The sequence below is a fragment of the Euprymna scolopes genome, chromosome 33, assembly GCF_053919585.1.
Source record: "Euprymna scolopes isolate OS-2025 chromosome 33, ASM5391958v1, whole genome shotgun sequence".
NCBI classification, from domain to species: Eukaryota; Metazoa; Mollusca; class Cephalopoda; order Sepiida; family Sepiolidae; genus Euprymna; species Euprymna scolopes.
In genome coordinates, this window is record NC_136514.1 from 14951184 (window position 1) to 14978445 (window position 27262).

At 33.5% G+C, this 27262-nt stretch overlaps 1 protein-coding gene across 1 annotated transcript in view; it reads left to right on the forward strand.

Moving 5' to 3' along the window:
* Nucleotides 1-27262, forward strand: part of LOC145258153 (cubilin-like) — a 409766-nt gene that overhangs the window by 367297 nt on the left and 15207 nt on the right. The window contains exons 58-63 of the mRNA XM_080115944.1: nt 3928-4104; nt 8842-8968; nt 10408-10631; nt 11868-12067; nt 18265-18412; nt 21486-21697. Coding sequence (XP_079972070.1) covers nt 3928-4104; nt 8842-8968; nt 10408-10631; nt 11868-12067; nt 18265-18412; nt 21486-21697 — 1088 coding nt within the window. The remainder of the gene's footprint in view (nt 1-3927; nt 4105-8841; nt 8969-10407; nt 10632-11867; nt 12068-18264; nt 18413-21485; nt 21698-27262) is intronic.

Below are 27262 nucleotides of genomic sequence, written 5' to 3' on the forward strand. Positions count from 1 at the left end.
AAATTGTTTACCTTTTTGGGTTGGATGCTTTTTCCTGAGATGTGTGTGTGTGTGTGTGTGTGTGTGTGTGTGTGTGTGTGTGTGTGTGTGTGTGAGTGTGTGTGTGTGTGTGTTAAATATGTTAACCCATTAAAATGGCCAAACATTGTAGTCCTTCGGGTTGGAAAAAGTGCCTTATGCCAAACTGATGATTGAAAATCGTTAAAGATTTGCTCATTTTTTCATCAAATGTATTGTACATGGAAAAGATAAAATAATACTTTGTTCATAGCACCTTAAAGGCCAATAGAACATTTCAGTCAAGCCGGCCAAATAGGCTACGACAAAAAGTGGACTGGACAAACAGACAAACACAATCTATTTCTCTCTCTCTCTCTCTCTCTCTCTCTCTCTCTCTCTCTCTATATATATATATATATATATATATATATATATATATATATATATATATATATATATATATATATATATAAAATGGGTAGGAAATTCCAATGAAAGAAAGATGTATATTTAAATAAGGGAGTAGTCACCAACAATGTGTATTTTTTAACATTATTTTATTATTCCGTGTCTTGGTTTTTCATTGAGAATTATGTTTGGATCATTGTAATAATGTTTTAAAGTCATTGAAATCGTTTTTACGCGCGTTTCAGACGTTCTGTGATGCGTCCTCGTCAGAAATTATTTTCAAATGTGTTGGAGATGTAAAAATGGCGATTTTCTTAGTTAATTTGAAGTTTTTCCAAGGGGTGGAGGCTTGTAAGTGTTTATTATTCATTGGCATGCTCAATTTTTATTGCTCTTTTATTGGGCTCGTGAGGGAGACCGTTGACCTGGCTGTAGTCGCTATCTCTTTCTCCTATGTTTTTTTCTTTTCCTTTAGGGTGGGGTAGGGTGTGTGTGTGTGGATTTGTGTGTGTGTGTGTGTGTGTGCGCGCGCGCTCGCGTGCGTGTGTGTGCGTGTGTGTGTTTGCTTTTATTGGTTTGGGAATGTGTATACTGTTTTATAGTATTTGGGGGTTATTTGTTTCCTTAGGAAGGCGGCTGTGATCCGAGGCCGTTACTAATTGTGTATGTGTGGGAAGGGGGGACTGGCTCTTCTGAAATAAGGGTAGGGGTGCTTTCATTCTATTTTGATATTTATTTTTTGGATTCTTGGATTTTAGTATTGTGATTTTTCGTTTTAGTCTTTTCGGGTATTCCTTATATTGTGTTTGTTTAGAAAGAGGGGTGTATTTAAAATAGGGGATTTTTTAATGTTTCTATTTATTTGTCTCCCCATGTGGGTATGGCCAGACCCAGGATCGGTTCCTGGTGTGGGGAAGATTTTGTTCCCCAGAGGGGGGGGGCATTGGAGCGGGTATAGGTATGGGAGGGGGATGATAGAAGGGATGATAGTTGTTTCAGTCATGAGGGGGTTCTCCTTCACTGACTGAGGAGGGAGCGAGGTGTTGGAACAGATATTATACTATGGTTCTAGGTGTTTCCTAGTGTTGTTGGTTTCGAGGTTAAGTAGAGTTGGTGTTGTTCAGTGTGTTGTATTAGAGATAGGGGTGTTATGTCTGTATGTGGTTGTATGTGCGCACGTGTGTGTGTTTTAATGTGTCGATTCTGATTTATGTGTGGGTGTGTATATGTGTATGTGCATGGGTGTGCATGCGAGTGTACCTTGCATTTCATGTTTTTGTGTGATGGTATTAGGTTCTGTTCAGTTCAGGAGTGAATCTGGTGATGAAGTTTTTTTCCTGTGTAAGTAAATAAAAATAATTGTCTGTTTGGAAGATTGGCATTATTTTGAAGCTGTTTCCACTGCATGTGTGTACGTGTTTTGAAAAATAGAGGTGTCTGTTATCTGCAATTTTGATGTTGCTCTTATGTAAGGCCACTCTACTGCTGAAATTTTTGGTGGCGCCTATGTAGGATTTGTTGCATGTTGTGCATCTTAGTGCATGTACTACATTTCTGGAGGTGCAATTTAGATCCTTTTTTATTTTGAATGTTTGTGCTGGGTTTTTGAATGATAAATTTATAAGTTTTTGAAAAGACAAATTTATGTTTTCTTTCTTTTTTATCCTTTTTTTTTTTTTTTTTAACCCTTTAACAACGATTTTAACCGGGTAAAAACTCATAAAAAACGGTCGACAAAAATGCAATCATTTGACCAGCCTCGCGCTGCTCTGCGACCTTTCGTTTCAGTGGAGATGCAATTTGATAAAAATGAAGACAGACAGACAGACATAGTAAGTTTTTTAAATGAGAGTTTTCCTAATGCTATACGCTAATTTAGAATTATTATCCATTATTTTATAAAATTTTTAGGTATATCCTTCTTTATATGTATCGTATATGTGGAATTAAACCAAATACATATGATATAAAGGGTAATCTCATAAACGGATCATTATGAATTTTGGAATATATATTTTAGGCAACGTATTGAGTAACATGAGCAGATGTTTTTTAATCTTTACCATTCATGCAGCGTATCCATGCAAACACGAAAACAAGTTAGATACAAAATATTTAATAAAAATATTTTTTTTTGCGGGGTACAAAATTTTATTATGGCTATGTAAAGACTAAACTTGTTCGAAAACATTTATTTTAGATTGTGAAATTAAAAAATAAAAATGAATGTGTCAGCTGACCGGTTTCGAAGCTCGCTCAACAGAGCTAAAATCGAGCTTCTTTTTTTTTTTTTTTTTACAAGTGGGCACCACTTATCAAGGCCCGGAAGCCACTCAGGGATAAGGGTTATTGCAAGTACATTACGTTAGTGTGGAGATTTGATGAAGCTTAATTACGTTTTAAAAAGAAAAGGTGGGGAACAATGAATCGGAGATGAAAAAGTAGGGGGGGGGGAATATAAGTATATATAAAAAAAGGGGGATGGATTAATTATTAAATAGAAACTAGATTAAGCCCTAAGAGATTCTCTTTTTGTTTGCAAAGAGAAGGTCTCAGAGTCTTACTATATATAGTTTCTAGAATTAATAAAAAGAACTTAGCTCTACATAAAATTTTTAAGGGATTAGTATAGATAAATGGCAGTCAATGATATGTATCTGTTTGACAAAATACTAAACTATTAAACTTATTATTATAAATTATGGAATATATATTTTAAGCAACGGGGTGAGTAACGTGAGCATGTTATTTTTTTCTGTAAAGTTTGCCATCTAGATGGGTGCCACCAAAATCATATAGCTCCTAAAAAAAAGAAAAAAAGTCAATCGACTTTACACCGAATGCTATTATTGAGTGTTCTGTCTATATAAAAAAAAAAAAATATGAGAAAATTAATTTTATATCATTAACTCCACCATCACCACCACCTCCACCACGCCAGTTTTACATGCTGAGGTTCATTGGGTGACATTTAGAAACAGACTTTCAATTTAACTTATCTCTGACCAGGTCTTTATTTTTCCCTCTTTTCTCTCAATTGATTCTTATCACTACATCCCATTTTTTTTTTTTGGCTTTCACCTTGCCAACTGACCTTGCTACCCCAACTGTGCTACATCTACTAACCCAAGTAATTTTCTGTTCTGCCCACATCTTCTTTATGCAGTGTATCACCACCACCACCACCACCACCACCACGTTCGTTTTACATGCTAGAATGTATCGGGTGGCTTTTAGAAATAGACTTCCAAACTAACCTATCTCTGTCCAGGTCTTTGTTTATCCATCTTTCTTTCAAGTCCATTCTTATCACTTTGTCCCATGTTTTCTTTGGCTTTCCACTGCGAGCTGACCCTGCTATCTCAACTGTTCTACATCTACCAACCCTAAAAGTATCCTTTTCTGTATCTCCTTATACAGTCCAGATTTATTATTACTCTGAAGTCGTCAGATCTGCCTGTCTTTAAAACTCGCATTACACAAAAAAGTTTTAAAATGTTTTTCCTTTTTTTTTTTCAGCAAAGTATTGCTATTCAGATTATTTGAAAATATTACAACAAAGAAGACTGTTTAGTACAAACTGTGGGACGCATCCTTTTACGGAGCCGCTACTGGCGATGGGGTCACTAACACTCGAATTTCATACGAACGAAGACATCAATAATCGAGGCTTCAAGCTGTATTACGAAATCGAAGGTAAATTTTGTCTTTCATAAAAAAAAAAAAAAAAATCGAAAATGGATTTCTGTTTATATTCCGGAATCGTGTCTAAGTTTATAAATTCAGTTCCTGATTCACACGAGAACGATCCATTCTATTATTATGTAGCTGCCGGGCAACGCCGGTTAGAAAATAATTATTCAGAATCGGGTCTATCTATCTATCTATCTATCTATATCTCTCTCTCTCTCTCTCTCTCTCTCTCTCTATATATATATATATATATATATATATATATATATATATATATATATATATATATATATATATATATATAATGCGTTGTTTTTCGTTTCAAACGTATATAATACGTATTTATTTTGTTCAAACTCAACCGGCGCTTCTAAGGAACAAAAATCTTAACGTGAATTCCGCGTGACCTAACGCACTGTTCCGAGATGTAAAAAAAAACTACCGTAAAAACAACAAACGGACTTCTACTTTCTGATCCTCTGCCCCAAGAATACCATGGCAAAAAAAAAGAAAAAAAAGAAGAAAGACATACTGAAGATGAAGGTTTCCTTCGAAATATATTTATGAATTTCAATATAAATTTCAAACAAAATAAATATCTGTTTATTTTGTAATAATGCGTTGTTTTTGGTTTCAAACGTATATAATACGTATTTATTTTGTTCAAACTCAACCAGCGCTTCTAAGGAACATAAAAAATCTTAACACACACACACACACACACACACACACACACACACACACACACACACACACACACACATATATATATATATATGTGTGTGTGTGTGTGTGTGTGTGTGTGTGTAAGTGTGTGTGTGTGTGTGTGTGCGTTACATAAGGGTGTTATTATTAGACGAAAGTACCACTCGTGCGCGTATGTTACGTGAGTTCTTATTTAGTGTTCTTGTTTAGATGACGACTTATATATATGTTGTTGTTCATGTTGTGTGCTGTGAGAGATAGCATATTGGTGACATTAGCAGGTGCATATAAAGAGAGAGACAGTTGTGCATTTTTATAAACACAAAGTTCATATTAATACACTTTGAGAGGCGATTTGATATATAGATAGATAGACCGAGAGATTGGCATTTATGCTTTTGACAGTTCTGTATGAAACGGGAGTGTTTATATAACATTTATAGTTTGACACATATACTTTCTAACACATATTTTTTAGATGATGAGTTTATCAAAGGTTCTTATAACATAAATGGACAATACCTTTTCTGTTGAATTACAACACGAAGACGCATGTTATGAAAAAACATGATAGTCATTTATTTCTTCCATATGACCGGTCAATGGCTTTGCATCCAGGAATTCAAAATTATTTTTACATCTTATTCTTTTAAAACCCTCTCGCTCCCAGACGGTGCCAAGATTCGTTCTGAACCTCTCTGCTGCTCTGGTCGGACTGATCTAACTCCCCTGACTCCTCGACTCTCGTCTGACTCTCCCTAACTAACTTCGAACTCTTTCCTATATTGAGAAATCACATGTATGTCTGGTCAACGTGACTATAATTCACGTTTTATCAACATGTGCGATTTGCACGTTTTTGAAACCATTTCTGATGACCAGGAAATTTCCCATTTTCCTTGTTGTTTTACAAAGGAATTTAACCTACTTATCTAATTCTGTAACCCATATTTTATTATGCATTCTTTCTAATAATGTGAATAGTTTCCAGCCAAATTTGTATTTATTAAATATTTTAACAGAATCAACAATTTACTGGACATTCCATTTAAAACCTATTGTTCTTTAAAACTTATCTACAGGGTTCGATTCCCGTTTTATCTGATATTATTTTCATTTAACTAATTCTCTTTTTTTTTACTTACATGAAAAGGGGACAGCCGTTTTCATGTAACATATATATATATATATATATATTTCTGTAGAAATATATTTTCTTATAATATATACCAATCCTTATTTAAGAAGCTCAATGTAATTGCAGAGCAATATAGAGAATAAATGACAAAAAGTTATATTCCAAAATTCATGATGTTGACCATCTTATAATTTATTCCTTTAATTCAGTTGACTTGTACAATTCTTGACAGTATCTGTTTCGTAGCGCAAAATCAATCACTTAATTATTATATCAATCAGTGAATCTATTATGCCCCTAACTCATCAGAAGAAATAGCAACAATCAATCCGTCAAAAGGAATTGAAGTGTGAGTTGACATGATTAAAATCCGAAAATTGGAAGAGAGACTGCAAATACCTTTTTATTTTTCCATTGCGCCATATTGAATTTTTATCAATGTCATTAAACCCAACTATTCGTTCTAACAATTTTAATTAATTTATGAATCTTCTATCAAAATGTTCTATTCAATAATTAGTAAATTTATTAATTCTAATTTGTGTATACATACTTATGAAAATAATATCAACAAATTATATTCTATTATGCATGTTTGTATATACGAAACTAAACTAAGCTAAAAAAAAAACGATTGATCATTACGGTCGGTTATCATAACTAATCAATTAATCTGATTTGAAAACCAGCCAAGCAGAGCCAAGTATGTATTCGTGTTATAGTTCATGTACCCAACTTAGCAGCAGCCAACTAGCGTAACGGTTAGATGCACCGACTGTCTAATTTCTTCCAACTGCAAAAACACAACTCTGCTCACAAGACTCGCTAGTTCTGTCACCAAATCCTCTATGTCGTCTCTATAAAAGTCAGGTTTTTATATTACAATCAGCAGCATCTCATTTGCATAAAGCGATCAGTTGGATTAGCATAAAACCGGAAAAGCAGACATTTTTTTCTTTTCTTTTTGTCTGCATGGAATCGAACAAGAAACAGGTGTGTATTGATTTTTTAAAGCCTTATATTTTACAAAGTTATAACCCCTATAGTCAGATAGGTTATCTCACTTGTAATTTACCTCCCTTGAAGATGTCTTTAATGATGTCATACAGGATGTTACATAAGAAGGGCTGTCCCCTTCTCGTGTAAGTAAGAAGGCAGACTAGATAAGTGAAAATGATATTAGGAAAAGGCTAGGATCGAACCCTGTAAGCAAGTGTTAAAAGATAATGAATAAATTAAAATCCTAGGAATGCAGTCGATTGTTAATTCTTGTAGAAATAACTGGATATTAAATATGTCAGTTAAAAGAATGGACAATGCGAGTCTATATAGATAATGATTAGAAATAGGTTAGATATTGAACAATTAAAATTGGGAATTCTTTGTTGCCAAAAGTGTGTTTGGACAGACATATGTAAAATCCACGTGAAAGTTAGTCACGTTGGTTAACAGTAGGCCTCTGACGTCATAAACAAAAGAAATTCTCAATATATTGAATCGAGGGTTCGAAGTTAAGGGAAGATCACAATCACAATCACAGTGATAAAGTCAGTTAAAGACAAGAGTCGTGAGCGACTTAGCTGGACTGATCCCCTTAGAGGCGAGGGGGGAAAGAGTAAACCATGTAGTCATACAAGTTTGAATTCCTGATATCATCAATCGGCCGACAGATGAATAAAGAAATCATTTAATATTTTGTAACTGGTTGTCTTCGTGTCGTTCTTACAATCGAAAAGGTAAATGTGTTTTGTCATCATCTTTAATGAACTTTGTATAACTCCCCCCCTCAAGTAATGTATCTCCCCCTCCTCTATGTTAACAAGAACTGTTGCAGAAATGCCTCGGCTCTGTAATAATAATTTAGAGTCTCCAACAATCGTCACAGTCGTCGTCGTGATGTAAATTCATACAAATGTCATTATCATCTCCTGTTCTGAGTTCCCCGTTATACATGTCTCCGAGATGAACTCCCGTCATCTCTTCCAATATGTATCCGCTACACAATAAGAAGATAAGAAAGAGTTTTCTCTCTCTCTTAAACCACAACGTTCAGACATGTAAAATACAGCTAATAAAAATCCTCTCATGAACGATATGTGTTCTTTCTTAATTCTCGGCTTCAACTCTTGTCTCGATACATTAAACTAATGGTGAGTTGTATCATATGTGGGTGTACTTTTCAAAAAAAAAAAAAGGAGTTGTCTATGTCTTGTTTGTTTTCTTTTTAATCTGACCATCCGAACTTGCTCTGCTTAGAAGTAAACTCGATACTGTGTAAATCCGTAGCATATTAGTTTACAGATTCTTCAATAATGTCATACAGGATATAAGAAAGAGTTTTCTCTCTTAAACCACGGTTACTATATATTTCAAACATGTACAATACAGCTAATACAATCCTCACTCTTTCTATTAATTCCTAACTTCAGCTCTTGTCTGGCTCTATTACATTTAATAAATCTAATCATTATGAATGTGAATTTTGTTAAGATTCTGATATTAATTAAGTCCCTTTGTTTGTAAATCGAAAAAGGTTCTCTTTAGTCTATTTCTTATGATTTAATTTCAGTACAAAAATGTCTCCACTTGGTGTATCATCGATATCTGCCGCTGCTCGCTCTCTGTCTCTCTCTCTCTCTCTCTCTGTCTCTCTCTCTCTCTCTCTCTCGACTCTAGATGGCCGCTCTAAAAAAAGGAGTTGGCTATGTCTTGTTTGTTGAAGATGCAATAATAACTGTTAAAGCAGGGGAGGTAACTCTGCCATTACAAAAAAAAAAAAAACAAACCCAAAAACCCCGAATTATTTCCCCCTTCACTATGTTATCGTCCGAACCAATTAAAGAATGCATTTATTTATGTAATTATTTACTTTATTTCTACCGTTTTTTTTTATACAGCATGTGGACATCTTTATACAGCACCTTCTGGAACGGTAGAAAGTAGCACCATGAAAGACGTACATTTCAATAATATGAACTGTACTTATATAATAAGAGTTAATGAAATAAGGGCGATATTTCTTAAGTAAGTACAACAAACCATTTATTATACTTTATGCTTTTATTTTTTTTAATTTGTTATTCATATTTTATCTTATTTTTTTTTTATTTAGTTTATACAAAAATATACCAATAAATGGACATTGACACATACTACAGGGTGCCCCCCCCCAAAAAAAAGAGGACATTCAATTGTTTTTCTGGTCAACGGAGAAAAAAAGGCCAAAGACCCTAGTGTTTTGATGTGATGTTTTGAATATAATAAACTAGTTATGACCAAAGTTTCATTTCATTCGAACAAAACACTAAAAAAACGGGGCCTAATTAGAGTTGGGGCCCGTTTTTTGGGGGGGGGGTCACCCTGTAGTTTCTCATTAGATCACCAAAGTTAAGTGTATAATTTCAAATGTTTAGATGCAAAATTGGCTAAATAGTTTTCTAGAATAAACTATATAAATTATATTATTTATTGATTTTATTTATTGTATTGTATTATCCTCATCTTTTCTTAGTTGTTCCACGACGTTTCGGCCAAATATTCCGATTGCGATTTCAAAGATAAAATATATATATCGATATGAGTTTGTGCATCAGCTTGAATCGAACTTCAGCTATAATCGAAACCAAATTTTATGAAGAATTCTTGGTGAAATTATTTATAAAATAGACTTAAGTGCCATCAGCTATAATCGAAACCGAAACCGAAACTTATGAAGAATTCTTGGTAAAATTATTTATTACAAGAAATAGAAGTCCATAGCAATTAAACGACAGTCACTCGGATGTAAGCGTGACACACAAACTAAATAACACATGTGCTATCCTATTAATGTACTGTATTATTTTCCTTATGACATTTTCTTACATGAATTTAAAAACAAAACCGATCTCTCTTTTGGGTAGTTTTGTACTCTTTCTCCTCGTTTCCATATTTCGCCAATTTTATCGTTTGATACATCTCTATCTCTACTATTATATAAAAGGGTGTGTGTGTGTGTGTCTGTCTGTCTGTGTGTGTGTGTGCCTGTGTGTGTGAGTTCATTCCCTATAGACTCGAAAACGACTTGGCTGGGGTTTTTTTTCATGAAATTTCACACAAATGCCCTTTATCTGCCTGGAAGTGTTCTGAGATAGGTTTAGTATTGGAATGCCTTCAATAAGTATCGATAATCGAAATAATCCAATGAAAGAAGGAACCGGCGATTTTGACTAACGTTGACATCTTACACAGCCTAACATCACAAGCGCATTTGAGAATAAAATAAAAAAATATGGGAGTGCAAAATATTCATTGATCATCATCATTCAATCCAGGGCAACGTTGGGTCCCCCTGCTAGCTCTTCATAAAAGAAGACTATTTTCCTCATGGAACGTTGTAAGGTAAGTCCAAGTCCATGTTCTTTTTAGTCATTTAAAACTGCACTTAGTTTGGATTTACATTTTTATAAAAAAATATTTTTCAGCTTTACAGAATTCAGTATCATCTCCCGCAGAAACTGTAAGTACGATTATTTGGCAGTGTATGATGGGAACAGCACATCTTCACGGCTTATTGGTAAATTCTGTGGTTCGGCGATACCCGAATCCATCCTGTCATCCACCAACATGCTTTTGTTGCAGTTTCAACTCGATCGGCATTCCCGTTATCAGAAGTCGGCATTTAAAGCTGTTTACCAAAGCACGTTTGGTAAGTTTAAACCTGTATTTCATGTATGAATGAAAAGTATACTATAACAAACACAATTTTCACTTACGGGTGAATGTATGAACTATTATAAACACATTCGGACGCCGACGATTATAAAAAAAAACTAAAAGATTTATTACAAAGAGAAGAATAAAAGGAACTGTCCGTATTATTTGTAACATCCGACCCTTTTCAGGTGTATCTTTTCGAACTTGGGAATGTTTCTGTCGAATTCGGGAATTTGGAACATTTTAAACATTCCCGAGTTCGACAAGATACACCTGAAGAAGGTCGGAGGTTACATCAACTGAAACGCTGTGAAAAATCACACTCAAGATGAGAACAGTAGTCCGATGAATCCAAATAATATGAATAACCAATCCTCATCTCAAAAATTCAGAAATGTCAAAATTCTATTTGTGGGGATGGGGGAACACCGTGGACACGAGTCAATACAGTAGAAGAATAACGACTATATTGAAGGAATTTCAATAATTTTCATTTACTATATATTTATTTACCGACATGATGTGTCGTAAAAGATTGTAGTTGGTGTGAATTTCCCAAATTTTCAAGAAAAATCTCTTTGTCAAGGGAGAACTAGACATGTGAATAACAATTCGGACATTCTTTATATTTTTTTATATAAATATTCGAAATCTGAAAGCATTTTTTCCTACTTGAAACGCCGCCAGAGACAGGATGAATAATTTTTGTTCGGAAGTCAAGTGTTTTTCATCGATTTCTGTTCTGGGATTACCTTACCCTTAGGTATTACTCAAATTTCTTCATTCAAACCATTGCCCTCGTTATGTAATAACATCCACTAAGTTGCATTTCAGTGAAAAGAGAAAAGGAACTGGAACAAATACTTGAAGGAGGACACAAACACACATGTGACGGGTATAAAGAGAAGCATATTTTATTATTGAGACAGGAAGAGGAAAGAGGATTATGGGATTACAATGTAAAAGGGAGGTAATCATAAAAGAGTCTGTGATAAGAGTTATTGTACTTACTTTCAACAGAAACAATAACATCTATGAAGATGAGGATAACAGTTCGCAAAAAAAAAAAATGAATACACAAATTCTGAAGCTTCATCTCAAAGGATTAAAAAATATATATAATATATAATTAAGACTATTGTTACACATACGTGCCTCCGTACATTACACTAAGCATTATCGTTATCAAAGACTTGAGATATTGATTGACCCTTTTTTTATTTAACAGGAACTAGTGTTGGATGCGGAGGAAATCTTGGGAACAGTACAGGCCTTCTTACTTCCATTGATATTGACAATGACGGTTATTATGAAAAAGACACTTACTGCCATTGGGTCATAACAGTTGATGCCGATAAAGCTGTTCAGCTCACCTTTGAGTCCTTTGATGTCGAGAGTTCCCCGAACTGTGAAAAAGATAGCCTAACGGTAAGTTCATACGTTTGTTTTTTTTTTTTTTATTTTATTTTCGTTTTATTTTTTCTTATTGTTTGCGGGTTTCCCAAACATTTTTTTTAATGATCACACTATTCCTGTTTACTATAAATTGTTCTACCACATTTGAAAACGAGATTAAATTCTTAGCGTTTATTTTTATTTAATCACTAGTTATTAAGACTAAAAGCCATTTGAGGATGTGTTAATGTGATGGATATATTTTCAGTCGAATGATGAAGAATACTACGAAAGGATTGAAAGCGATTAACGGAATGAACAAAATCGCAGTGCTTATGACAATTGTTTGATGACATTGGATTTGAAGACGACCATGTTGTAACTTGCAGGGAAGCAATCTCGTGCTAATGTGTTCCACACATGAGAAATTCTTAGAAAGAAAACTTAATGGGATAGGTGTTGTAATTAGCAAGAAAAACTAAAACAAATTATTAAACAAATGCTTTTCGGCGCATAGAAAATAAATACAGAATAAAAATGAATAGTTAATGCCTTCCTCATTATTTTAGCTACACACGTATCCGGAATTCATTATTCTCTGCTGACATGGCAACTATTGTATTCTAATATCTAATATCGACAAATAAAGCACATCTATTACAATAAAAGTCGTATTCCTATCTGTTTATTTGTAAACAATTTGGTTAATATATACAAACGGTACACTGGTTCACAAATATATTTTAATACTGAAAAGGACTCTTATATTCTTTTTTAACTGCATGATTTCTATCTATACAATTTATTCAAAAGGAATCAACATGCAAGATGTTATATCATTTGCATATTACATTAAACAAAATCTGTTCTAAATGCATCTAAAACCAAGCTTCTATCTTTACGTCATCAACGTTCTGATCCACATCTGGCACCAATTGAAATGAATGGCTCTCGTCTTGGGGAGGTCTCATGTTTTAACAAGCTTCTGGGTTTGATCTTTACTTCTGATCTGAAATGGAACACGTACATCAAATCTGTTGCTAAGGCCGCTGGAAAAATGGTGGAATCCTTCTATCGATCCAGTAGATATCTCACTACTGATGCAATTCTCTATCTATATAAGAGCCAGGTATGTCCAAGGATGGAGTACTGTTGCCACATCTGGGCAGAAGCTGCTAGAAAAGACTTGTCCTGCCTTGATAGAGTTCAAAATAGATTTCGTAGCCTCATAGATCTTTTTCTCTTCCCTGCAACCTCTATCTCACAGAAGAGATGTTGCGAGCTTGTCTCTGCTTTATCATTATTTTCATGAAAAGTGTTCGACTGAGCTATAGTCTATGGTCCCCCCCCCCTCGCCAAACTTTCACAAAAAACACTCGTCTAGCTGAAAACACTATCAATAATTTCCCCCACTCTATCTGTGCCTAAACTTAAACGTAGACTCCATGAACAAAGCTTCTTTCTTAGAACTGCACGCCTGTGGAATTATCTTCTATTTTCCTGCTTTCCAGCTAACTACAATATGGTTGTCTTCAAGTCTAACGTAAACAAGTTCTTGATGAGTCGTTCAACTTAAGTTAACAAATTTACCGAATTTCCATTACTAACGATTAATATATTGTCCAATTGACTACTGTACACTCTTAACCCTAATCCTCGAGTGGTCTTTGGGCCTTGATAAGTGGTGATTTCTATGTAAAAAAAAGCTCTCAATTTTTAATGGAAATGAGTAATAGAATTTTTTTAAGTAGTCTATTTCGAAATATTATATAAAGTTTATATATTTAATTTATTTTTAATTATTAGTATAACCAACATCAGCTGCGTTTAAAAAAATTATGTTGTATATTTGCACTCTCGCAGCATCGTCTAATTACCTGAGCAAACTTATTATTATTGGCTCACATGGAGCTTTCACACAAGTCAACAAACGATCTGATTGGAAACCTGTGGTGTTCTCTGGAAGCTGAGTGACAACAAGTCTCCCCAGACGTCCAGCCCTCCACCTCCTTCGATAGCATTTGCAAATGAATTTGCATCATCGCAACTGCCGCTTACCACTGATTTCTCGCTGGTAGTGGCCATTGGTTTATACTGGAATTTGAGTGGCACTCAGCCTCCCCAAGGTCCCGGTTCTCTTTGCGCTTGTCCAGCCGAGGTCTGGTTGGCGCTCGCTCCTCGGTCTTTCAGTCCTTATTGACCCTTCTCGGCCCTTTGGTATCTTTTTTTTGGGGGAGGGGAGAACGGTGATGAAACAATGGGGGGGGGAATGCATGATGGGAGGTGTAGAACTTGTAAATATGCAGTTTCGGTATTATTATTATTATTATTATTATTATTATTATTATTATTATTATTATTATTATCGTGTAGTTGAAATCCATTTGTTTTAAAGAGAAAAATGCAATTCAAGGACAAATATGGTTAAATCACGTTTTAGGAATTTAACTTGACTAGATTCTATAAATAATAGCAAGAAGGAATTTTAGATAAATGAAAACAAATATGTTTACAGAAAAAAAAGGAATGTAAGTTTTCATAACTTGCACAAACAATAATTTTTAAAAAAAAGTCTGACGTAGATGTCACTTAAGATGACGTGGATCTTAGGAGAGAGATTGAAAGACACGTATCAGTCAAAAGTTGGAAGTCAGTCAAGGAAGTCAGTAGAAGTTAGTCAAAGAAGAGACGAGAAGTCGGGGAGAGAAAGGAAGCAGGTGAAGTCAAGATCAAAATGTTAAGTCAAAAATATGTAATCTCTGAAATGTTGGTGAAATGGTGTGTGAATAAACGTTATATGAAATATAAATTTGTGTGACGTCATCTTTCGAAGAAACAGATATGTGGATTCGTCCCGCTTGTTACTGTCATGTTAAATTTTTTTTAGACTGTTGCTATTATATACACTTTTTTTTTAGTCTTCACCAAAAAAACAAATCTAACATTTGTCAATGAAACATTACCTCCTCTCGTTGTTTGAAGACCACACATATACAAGTATTTGTATTTGTTATCCTCTCAAAATAACATGTCAATATATCCACGGCATCGTTCCAGTCAAGCAAAATATTGTTCATCGTAAAAGTGATATACACTTTGTCTCTCGGTTTATATAAACCAGCATTTATTCATTTATAATTTGATATACTGCTATGTAAAAGTTATTTCCATTTTACTTCTCTCGTTTGAATTTCATAGATGAAGATGATTATGTTTTATGCTTACAAAACTCAAAAAATATGGGCAACTTTCAGGAAAATGGTAACAACTTAGAATATTTGGTGTAGGTATAATCGAAACTGAAACCAAAACTTACACAGAATTCTTAGTAAAATAATTTATTTAAAAAAAATAGATAATTTAACCGCCATCAGTTATAATCGAAACCGAAACAAAAACTATGCGAAACTCTTGGTAAAATCGAAACCGAGACCAAAACTTATGATTATATATATATATATATATATATATATATATATATATATATATATATATATATATATATATATATATTATATTATATTATTAAACCAGGCTTAGGGACAAACAAATTCAACTTGCCTCCTCCCTTGAGGCTTGCATTCACAAATATCCGTGGGCTTAGAACTAATTTAGCTGATGTTGAAGCATTTCTCCTAACAAATACCCCGGATATCTTAGCACTAAGTGAGACTAACCTACACTCCTCCATCCCCTCTAACCACTTTAACATGCCTGGGTATCTCCCACTCTGCCGTAAGGACTCTGACAGACACATGCACGGACTTGGAGTTTACATTCGTAATACCCTCCCCCTGACTAGAGAAACAAACCTAGAAACAGATGATCAAGCCTTTATGTGCTTTACACTAAGCATACAACACAATATTAGCTACTATTATTTTCTCTACCGCTCTCCCTCGACTCAGGACTGCACCATAATAAACAAAGTCTCTGACAGCATAGACACGGCACTGTCCCTCGACACTAGCACACAAATACATGTATTTGGTGACTTTAATGTCCACCACAAAAACTGGCTTGGATTCTCTACTTACACAGATGCAGCGGGCAGCACAACTCATAGCTTCACTATATCTCACTCCCTATCACAAATTGTTACGTTTCCGACCCGTTTCCCTGACCAGGAAAAACAACACGCATCACTTCTAGATCTGTTTTTGACCACAGTTCCCGATGACTGCATAACGAAGGCCCACAGCCCACTCGGGAACGCTGATCATGCAGTGATAATGGTTGAAATCGCCCTAAACTCTAGAGCCAAAACTGAAGAGCGAGTGCTCAAAACAACGAGATATTATAAAAAGGCTGACTGGGAATGCTCTGACGAACTGAAATCACTTGTGCCCCCACGACGTGAGCACCCTCGACAAACCCGACAGGCTGCTAAATCCCACCCCCACACTGTAGAGATCCTTAGATGTAAAAGATCTTTTTACTCCAATGGTTTCTTCCCCAGAACCGCTAGACTCTGGAATTCCATTCCAGATCCCTGCTTCCCCAACAGTACTGACGTGCAGAAGTTCAAGTGTAACATGAACCGACATCTTGCTGCCCAAATCCCTACATAGTACCCCAGTAGTTGTTGCCCATGATAGTAGCCCCCTACACCAAAGTGGCAATTTGCCTTGTTTGGGGTGAAAATGTAATAAAAAAATTTTTTTTAAACTATATATATATATATATATATATATATATATATATATATATATATATATATATTATATATAACTTGAGTGCCTTCAGCTAAAGGAAGAATTCTTGAAAAAATTATTTACAAAAAAATAGATTACTGGAGTGCCATCAGCTATACTCGAAACCGAAACCAAAACTTATGAAGAATTCTTGGTAAAACTATTTATTACAAGAAATGGAAGTCCATAACAATTAAACGACAGTCACTCGAATGTAAGTATAACACACAAAATAAATAACACGCACGCTATTCTATTAATATGTAGATGCTGTTGGGCTTTTGTCCAGTTGGGTTTTGTCAGGTAGACTTTTGTCCGGTTTCCCAACCAACATTCGCAAATGTTACAAACGGTGAACAAAAGCGTGAAAAAAAAAAACTTGGTTTTTAATTGAATAAATGATTATGCGAATTTTTATACACCCGTGTGAAACAATTTGGGCTCCAATTCCTCTTTTATTCTATCTATATCATTTACTTAGACTTAGGAATTCTTGCGACACTCAGCGCCCGAGGCAGTCAAAGAAATCCAGTGTTTTCTGTCTGAATCTATATCTACCCCCTCCCATGTCTGTATACGGATTTGTTTGTTTGTTATAATACATTTCTCTTCCAATGACAAGACAAGCGTGAAAGACAGCGGAAGTTTGCCAAATTAAAATACAAGCGTATTTTTAAATAACTATTTTAGAAACATTTGACATTTGGATTAGAAATTAATGACTAAAATTTTTCATTATTTTCTTTCAAAAAGGTTTTCTTCCAGTTTCGCTTCTTTTTTTTTTAATCCATTTCACGTGTGTGTATATGTATAACAATACATATATACACGTACATATGTATTTTTTATACAATATTTTACTTGTAAGATGTTCTTACTAGTGTCAGACGATCTGGTGGTGTGTTGGTGATGCTATATTTCGGGATGTTTTCCCTTCATGAGCTGTGTATTCAACTTTCAGGCGTGCGTGGGGGATTTTATTGTAGATAAAGCGGTTCGAACAAAATTGGAAATTTATCTGTTTCAGATACATAATTTATTAATATCGGGGATTGTTGGTATTCAGTATTATTTACAGTTTTCATAGTAATATTTAGTTTTAATTATTTATCTTTGTATTATTAACTAGTCTTTATTCGTTTATTTTATTTATTTTTTCTGCGGGTCTGTTTTTTATTTTTTTATTTTAATTTTTTGTGATTCTCTTAAAATCGTTCGGAGTTTTTATATTTTTTATATTTTTACAACTAATATTATATTCATAGTTTGTACTTAATATATATCTACATAGCAAATGCATATGTATAGGCGTATGACATATGATATGTGTATAATATAAATTGGATCAATAAAAGTGCAACTGGTTTTACCATTATATATTAAGTTGCTTCAGCTTAAATCTATATCGTTATACATCTTTGCATCGTCCTAAATTTCTTCTTATATGCACATTAAACAATGCTTCAAGCAAACTACATTAACCTATTATATATTTCTGTTTTCTCGATTCGAATAAATAATCTTTAATTTTCACAGATTCTGCACTTCAATGAAAAGGAGAAATACTGCGGTTTTAACATCCCTGGACCGATCACGTCAATAAACAATGTAATGGAGGTGTGGTTCAAAACTGATGCAACTATTAACAGATCGGGATTCAGAGCTACGTACACATCTCTATTAAGTGAGTCGTTATCGAAAAATAAACCTTCTTTTATATATATATATATATATATATATATATATATATATATATATATAACATTCTCAGGGGGAGGGGGGAATGGAAATGGTCTTGGATTTCTTTGCTATATTTATTTACAGTAATTCAGGAATGCTATATTGAGACTAAAGATTCCTGGTAGTGAATCATTTCTAATTGCGGGGAGGGGCAACGTTATTGTCAATACTATCAGCCACGTTTTGATATCAGAATTGATTTTTTAGATACTAGCATGAATACCTGACGTTGCCCGGGATTTGATGAGGAACACCATGTCCTTTTTTAACAGAAGAGACGTTGCGAGCCTATCCTTGTTTTATCGTTATTTCCATGGCAGGTGCTCGTCTGAACTCCAATCTCTGGTCCCCCCCCTCGCAAATCTTTCGCGAGAAACACCCGTCGAGCTGAATCCACTGTGAAAAATTTCCCCCACTCTTTATCTGTGCCTAAATCAAAACATGGATTCCATGAACAAAGCTTCTTTCTTAGAACTGCACGCCTGTGGAACTCTGTTCCGTCTGCCTGCTTCCTACCTGATTACAACTTGGATGTCTTCAAGTCCAACGTTAACAAATTCCTAATGAACCGCCCCCTTAAGTAAACACTTCATCAAATCTCCACACTAACGTAATGTACTTGCAATAACCCTTATCCCTGAGTGGCTTTCGGGCCTTGATAAGTGGTGACCACCATGTAAAAAAAAATTAGACTTATAACATCATATTGCTTTTTATTTAAAAATTAAAAAAAATCGTTTTGCCCCTAATATAGTCGTAATAAACTGAAATTTTGGAAAACTTTCTTTTTTAAATTTCATTTTAAGTTTTAAGTGTTCTGACCCCATTAGACATTCAGCAACACCTTCATTTCATTCTGTCTTTCATAGAAAAACAATCATTAACTGCCCTAAAACTCTAAAATCGCCTGGTGTTACATGGAAGGGGACAGACCCCAGTAATTAAAGGAACAACGTAGTTTAAGTTGAAAATAATATTTGTTAAAAGGAAAAGGTTAGATTTGAACTCGCCATTCAAAAGTTAAAAGCGATTACATATTGCAATTCTAGGAATGCAGTCGATTGTTCATTCTTTTAGAAATAACTAGATATTAAATATGTCAGTTAAAAGAATGGACAATACGAGTTTAGAAATAATGATTAACATGATACAGTTCAGTTTAGGAATTTCTTTGTTTACCAAAGGCGTGTGGATGCATGTGCAAAGTGCATGTGTAATTTGGAACGTGAGAGAATCACATTGTTGGCCGCGTCTCTGACGTCATAAAGAAGGGAATTCCTAATTATTTTTATTGAGATGGGTTTTAAACAGACAGGTGAGATTTATATTGTAGATAATGTGTCTCATCGTCGTCCCCGATGTATACACACTCTAAGATGCACCCACTATTCAACACCAATCTCTAAATATTAAACCATAAAATTGTTATTTTTCCCGATTAACGTTCAAACTAATGTTCAATGTGAAGATATTTTCTCAAGCATAAAAATACACGTGTGTGTATGTGGGCGGGATTCTATAGATGTTAGTGTTAATATGAATTTAAAATAATAAATATTTATTGTTTCATTATTACTATTAGCAGTTGAAGATTTTGTTTTAAAAAAAAATTAAAAAAAATTAAAAAAAAGATAATTAAAAGAATCGTTTTTTTTTTTGTTTTTTTTTTCGCATCGGAAAATAAACATAAATTTTTCTGATACCGATTCTGATACACCCAAAAATTCCGATTTTCCTGCTTCTCGATTCTGATCGTGATTAATCGTCCCAACACTAGTATAAACACAACATTGTTATCACACTTACGACCACAAGCCCATCTGAACCTTTACGTTAGTTTTTCTTTTCTTTTTTACATGTCAATTGTAAATATTTTTGTGGTAAAATGTCTGGTCGCCGTTCAAATAATAATAATAATAATAAAAAATTATTACAAACCTCTGATTTTCTGTAGCATGTTTGGTACAATGGTCTTCTCATGAAAATCAAATCATATGGTCGTACTGGACGTATACTAACATTCACAGACAACATGAATTGGAACAAATACATTGAGGCAATTGCTAAGGCTGTTGCAAGGAAAGTGGTATCTTTCTACCGTACTAAAAGACTACTCACACCTGAGAGTATCCTGTATCTCTACAAAGCCACCTTTCGCCCATACATGGAGTATTGTTGCCTCATCTGGGCTGGTGCATCTGTCACTAGTCTCTCGCTCCTAGACATGGTTAAAAAAAAGAGTCACCAACCTATCTAAACTATCAACTAAACTCCAACCTATGTCCAATCACCGAAACGTGGCATCCTTGTACCTGTTTTACAAGTATTTCAATGTCAAGTGTTCTGACGAACCCTGAACACTAGTACCCCCTCGACGACAATATTCCTAACAAACCTGACAAGCAACAAAAATCCCACCACTACACTGTAGAGATCCCTAGATTCTACTCGAATAGCTTTTTCCCTCGGACTGCTGCACTTTGGAATTCCCTCCCGGACCCCTGCTTCCCTGACTGTACTGACATGCAGAAATTCAAGTGTAATGTGAACAGATATCTTTCTGCCCAACTCCATAAATAGTACCCCTGCAAATCTGGTTCCAAATAGTAGCCTCTCACTAATAAGTGGCCTTATGCCTTGTTCGGCATAAAATGTCCATAAAATAAAAAAACATGTAGTGTTCAGTTATGGGCAAAAAAAGAATTTAAAAAAAAATGGCCGCTGCATTTAATATATTATATGGTGATAGGTCTCATGAAATAACAAGATTTCTCATTACCTCATATGCAAATGAGATTCTGCCGGCTTGAATAAAAAGACTGTTTTTTCAGAGACGGGAGGCGAATTTGGAGGCGTGAACATGGACAGCAGTGTGAAGGTTTTAAACCCAAAAAATTGTTTGATGAACGTACAAAATAGTTAACAATCTATTTTTGAAAGTACAGAATAGTTAACAATTTATCATTTAACCACAATTTTATTTCAAGGTTAAAATATTGTTTTCTTTTCTACTGCAGATTTTTGTGGCGGAGTTGTTAATGCAAATGAAACTGCAAAGACAATTGCTAGTCCGACGCCTTCATCACTTTACCAGCCACACTACGGAACACCGAAATGCCGATGGACTGTGATGGCTCCGGAAAACTATCAAATTATGATTAACATCACCCAAATGGACATGTTTCCGAATTGCAGCGGAGAATATCTTCTGATACATGATCTACCGCCCGTATGCTTTGAAACGTGAAATTTATCGATCTATTTATCTATATACTTCTGGATCTTGTTTGTTAACTTGCATGTTTGTTTGTCTTCGAGTACAAAAAACATCACGTCACGAACGGTTAAAAAAGGAAAAGAACGTTTTATATATATATATATATATATATATATATATATACATACATATATATATATATACATATATATATATATATGTATATATATGTATGTATATATATGTATGTATATATATATGTATATATATATGTATATATATATATGTATGTATATATATATGCATATATATATGTATGTATATATATGTATGTATATATATATATGTATGTATATATATGTATGTATGTATATATATGTATGTATATACAGTGATGATCATATTTATTGGCACGGTAAAATAAAAGTTAAATTTTGTCTAATAAATTCTAAAAAAGGGATTAAATTAAAGAAAATAACAAAGTATATTATGTATTTTTAACTGGCCTTTCCGATGCAGCAATCGGATTTTAGAAAAAATAAATAACAAAGGAACAACAAACATAATTGCAAAAAACCCTTGTTCAAAATTATTGGCACGATTTATTTAATAATCAATTGTATAGCCTTTGGCCTTGATTACCTTCCTCAGTCGCTTTTCATAGTTTACAACCAAGTTGTTGCACTCTTCAGTAGTAATTTTAGCCCACTCTTCCTGACAATAATCCTCTAATTGAATAAGATTCTTAGGCTTCCTTTGCATTACCCTCAATTTTAATGTTCTCCATAAATTTTCAATTGGATTAAGGTCTGGGCTTTGTGATGGCCACTCCAAAACATTAATATGATTGTCCTCAAGCCATTTCTTAGTCAGTTTAGCCGAATGCTTTGGGTCATTATCTTGCATGAACCACCAACGACGACCAAGTGAGAGCTCTTTAGCAGAGTCTTTCAGGTTTTCATCCAATATTTTAACATAATCTTCCTTTTTTATGCTACCTGTGACCTTAACAAGTCGCCCTGGTCCAGAGGCAGCAAAGGATCCCCAAAACATCAAACTGCCTCCACCGTGCTTCACTGTGGGTATGGTGTTCTTAGGCAGGAAAGCTTCGCCAGATTTTCTGTAAATATAAGACACTTTATTATGGCCAAATAACTCTATTTTCGTTTCAACAGTCCATAGAACACGTTTCCAGAATGCAACATCTTTATCAATATGACGTTTTGCAAAGGCTAGCCTTGCTTTCAGGTGCATAGGCTTCAATAAGGGAGTCTTTCTCGGACGACATGTTTTTAAACCAGCTTTCTTCAAAACTCTACCAACTGTATGTCGAGATACATTCACTCCAGAGGTGCTCTGTTCATCAACAATCTCCCTAACAGAGATCCTTGGGTTTTGTTTTACTTGTCGAACAATTTTCCGTTCATCTCTTGGGGAAAGAATCCTTTTTCTCCCTCTACCCTCTAAACTCATAACGTGGCCTTGCGATTTGAACTTGTTTATTATGGCTCTAACAGTGGATTTGGGAAGGTTTAGCTTCTTTGAAATCTTATCATAGCCCTCCCCATTGGTATGGCATGCTACAACAAGCTTCCTGACGTCTTCGCTGTGTTCCTTAGTTTTAACCATGGCGATTGAAAATTATAATTTAGTCACTTATAATAGTTTAAATAAATCGCTATCTAAAAATTATCTGAAAAAAATTATTCACTGAATTAGCGTTAAACAAGCATAATATGGCTATAAAAAAGTTCAGAAAGCACGTAAACCGGAAATTGATTGATATTATACTGATACTAAAAGAAAAACAAAGCCGTGCCAATAATTTTGAACAAGGGTTTTTTGCAATTATGTTTGTTGTTCCTTTGTTATTTATTTTTTCTAAAATCCGATTGCTGCATCGGAAAGGCCAGTTAAAAATACATAATATACTTTGTTATTTTCTTTAATTTAATCCCTTTTTTAGAATTTATTAGACAAAATTTAACTTTTATTTTACCGTGCCAATAAATATGATCATCACTGTATATATGTATATATATATATATGTATGTATATATATATGTATGTATATATATGTATGTATATATATATATATGTATATATATGTATATATATATACATATATATATACATATATATATATACATATATATATATACATATATATATATGTATATATATATGTATGTATATATATACATACATATATATATACATATATATATACATATATATATGTATATATATATGTATGTATATATATATATGTATATATATGTGTGTATATATATGTATGTATATATATGTATATATATATGTATGTATATATATATATGTATGTATATATATGTATGTATATATATGTATATATATATGTATGTATATATATGTATATATATGTATGTATATATATGTATATATATATGTATGTATATATATGTATGTATATATATGTATATATATATGTATGTATATATATATGTATATATATATGCATATATATATGTATATATATATGCATATATATATGTATATATATGTATATATATATATATGTATGACTACTTCATTTACTCACATAAATTAATATACGAAAGAATAATTTTATGCGTAAACTAAGTATTTACTTCAGCAGTGCTCAATACATAGATAGAGCTATGTAGTAAGTTAGAAAAATATATATGGTAATTAAGCTACACAGAATATTCCGTGTTTCATCCACACTAGGATTCGTCAGGCTTATGCATAAGCCTGGCGAATCCTAGTGTGGATAAAACCCGAAATTATCTGTGTAGCTTAATTGCCATATATATTTTTCTAACTTACTATATATATATATATATATATATATATATATATATATATATATATATATATATATATATATAAAGGCTTGTCAATGCAGGAATTATTCAGTCGCTGTAAACAGATAAATAAATAAATAATAATAATTCAATAGTTTTCAATAAATATTTATTTACCTGATTCTCGACTGTAGAAGGTATATTCCTCAAATATATATATATATATATATATATATATATATATATATATATATATATATATATATATATATATATATATATATATATACTAGAACTATATCATTATCTACTATCTATCTTTTCTACTATATAATAAAATGATTGCAGAAATTCCCTTCTGGACTAAATTACAATGGGTTTGTAATAACAAATGCCACATACAAATTTATTATGTCTAAGCTGTTACCCACCATCTTATGTAACTTTCGCACGCCATTACATACACATTTATTCATTAGAATAAAATCCTACCTTACTTCCTACAAGCGACATCATCACAATCGCCAAGAATTTTAGACAGAGTAGTTTGTAGTTTCCCCTTTAATACAAAAGTCTTCCCACCGCTACCAGTTAACATCGGGTAATTATTTAAACATTATAACTCTGTTGCCTTGAGACTCTTATTAACTGGATGATACAGTCATACACATAAAACTACCATTACACGACACTATTTGAAAATAATGATTTCTCTCTACTAACATTCTAGATATTCTCATTGGCTGAGATTATAAAATTCTATTATTTGGGAATACACACATTCTTACAAAAACGAACATGTCAAACAATTTTCAATATGGCCGCTCAGTCTACACGATTTATAAATGTTATGCACATTGAACCAAATAAAACATTCTACCACACTCATATTCATAACTTTATGTAGTTATATCCTACTAAACACACACATTATATCCTCACCTTTTACTACACACACATTATCGGCACGCATTGCTTTAAATCATTTTTACACGATGTTACAGGCTAATGTTTACAAAACATACCATAACATTTAGTTTTAAGTTACACAAATAAATAGCTGTAACTTGGATACAAATCAGTTAGCGCAGCTTCCTCTGCTGTTGCTTCTTTAAGTGATAAAAAGAGAATAAATCTAGAAAAAAAAGAAATGCAATGTTTTCATTGCTTGTAGCAATTTAAACGTTAAACAAACATCATCGCATACTTTTAGACATTTTTCGTTTTCACTAGTGAGCGATCAAGGAAACAACCCAACAAACAAAATCTTTTTACATAGGTGTGTGATCGGCAGTTTTCATTCTTCAATGATTGCTTTCCCATGCAAAAGATACATTTAATTCATACTCATAAGGTTTTATTTATTTATTATTTTTTATCTAGTATATCTTACACATGTCTCCTTAAGTAGTTGAATACCACTAATATATATATATATATATATATATATATATATATATATATATATATATATATATATATATATATATATATATTATACATATGGGCCGGGGCAATATGTAGATATAACAATAAAATGCAAACACAGGGATATGGGTGGGCATTTATGGATAACAAACGCTTATCATAGGCAGACAAATCTTCTGCAGTAGGGGTATGTTCATGGGTTCCAGATTGGGTTCAAGTTTCCTTTTTTACACAAAAAGGTTTGAAACAAATAAAACAACAATTATTTTCTGTGAGACAGGCGGATACAAAATAAACACAAAAATCGAACACAATAAGATTTGCAAGAGATAACGAAACAAACACTTTCAAATCATATAAAACTAAATTTATTAATGATAAAGGGAAAGAAAGATTTAACAAAAACAAATATATTCAAAACTAATGGGATTGGAGAATATTTTTAACATACTAACTGAAAGAGAATCCTATAACAGAAAGACAAAAGGTATACGGCAGCAACCAGTCCACACGGGGAAAAATCCGATCTCCAGCTCGACAGAGAAAAAAAGTAAAGTTTGTTTATTTTGCACTTACAGTTCAATTCTTTTCTTTTAACAATTTGCAATTGCTACAGTTAGTCCAAATAAAATCTCTTGTGAGGGAAGAAAGTTTCAATCACCAAATCCAGTCTCTTGACGCCGTGCGACACATTTCAGTTCCGCATAGGAGACATAAATTCCAAACGATGACTTCGCAGATATTTTTAATTTGTTTCCCTTTTTTTAAAAAAAACATGCCTGTCGGTATCCGTTTTGGGTTATCCAAAATAGCTTTATCGAGGGATTAATTTAGATATCTTTTTTTTCTGTCTTTGCCAACTTCGGAAATGTGATATTGCTTTGGTTATCCAGAAACACGTTTTACGCGGTCAAACTTTTTTCACCACTACTCGCACAAGGGAATTATTATATTTCTTTTTTTTTTTTTTTTTTTGCCCCTTGATTCTAAAAATAGAATTGACGAAATCCTGTTCTTTCCTTATTCTGCTTCTTGGGGCAACGAGGTCATCACGTGCGCTGACGAAAGAACGACCCGTCACTTGCCTTCATGTTGGAGGAGGTGGAAGGTGTTTGGTGCTGACGTCGATCGAACGTTTTTCAACTCTCTGTTTCTCTTTTGTCCCCCTCTCTCTTCCTTTCTTTCTCTCTCTCTCTCTCTCTCTCTCTCCGTGGATGATGAAATCCATAGTGGGTTTTTTTTCTCTGCTTCTGAGATCGGATCGCGGTGTAGTAACTGTTCTGTCGTCACACGTCACTCTCTCTGTCCTCGGCCAAGGAAAGAGAATCTCTCCAGACTGATT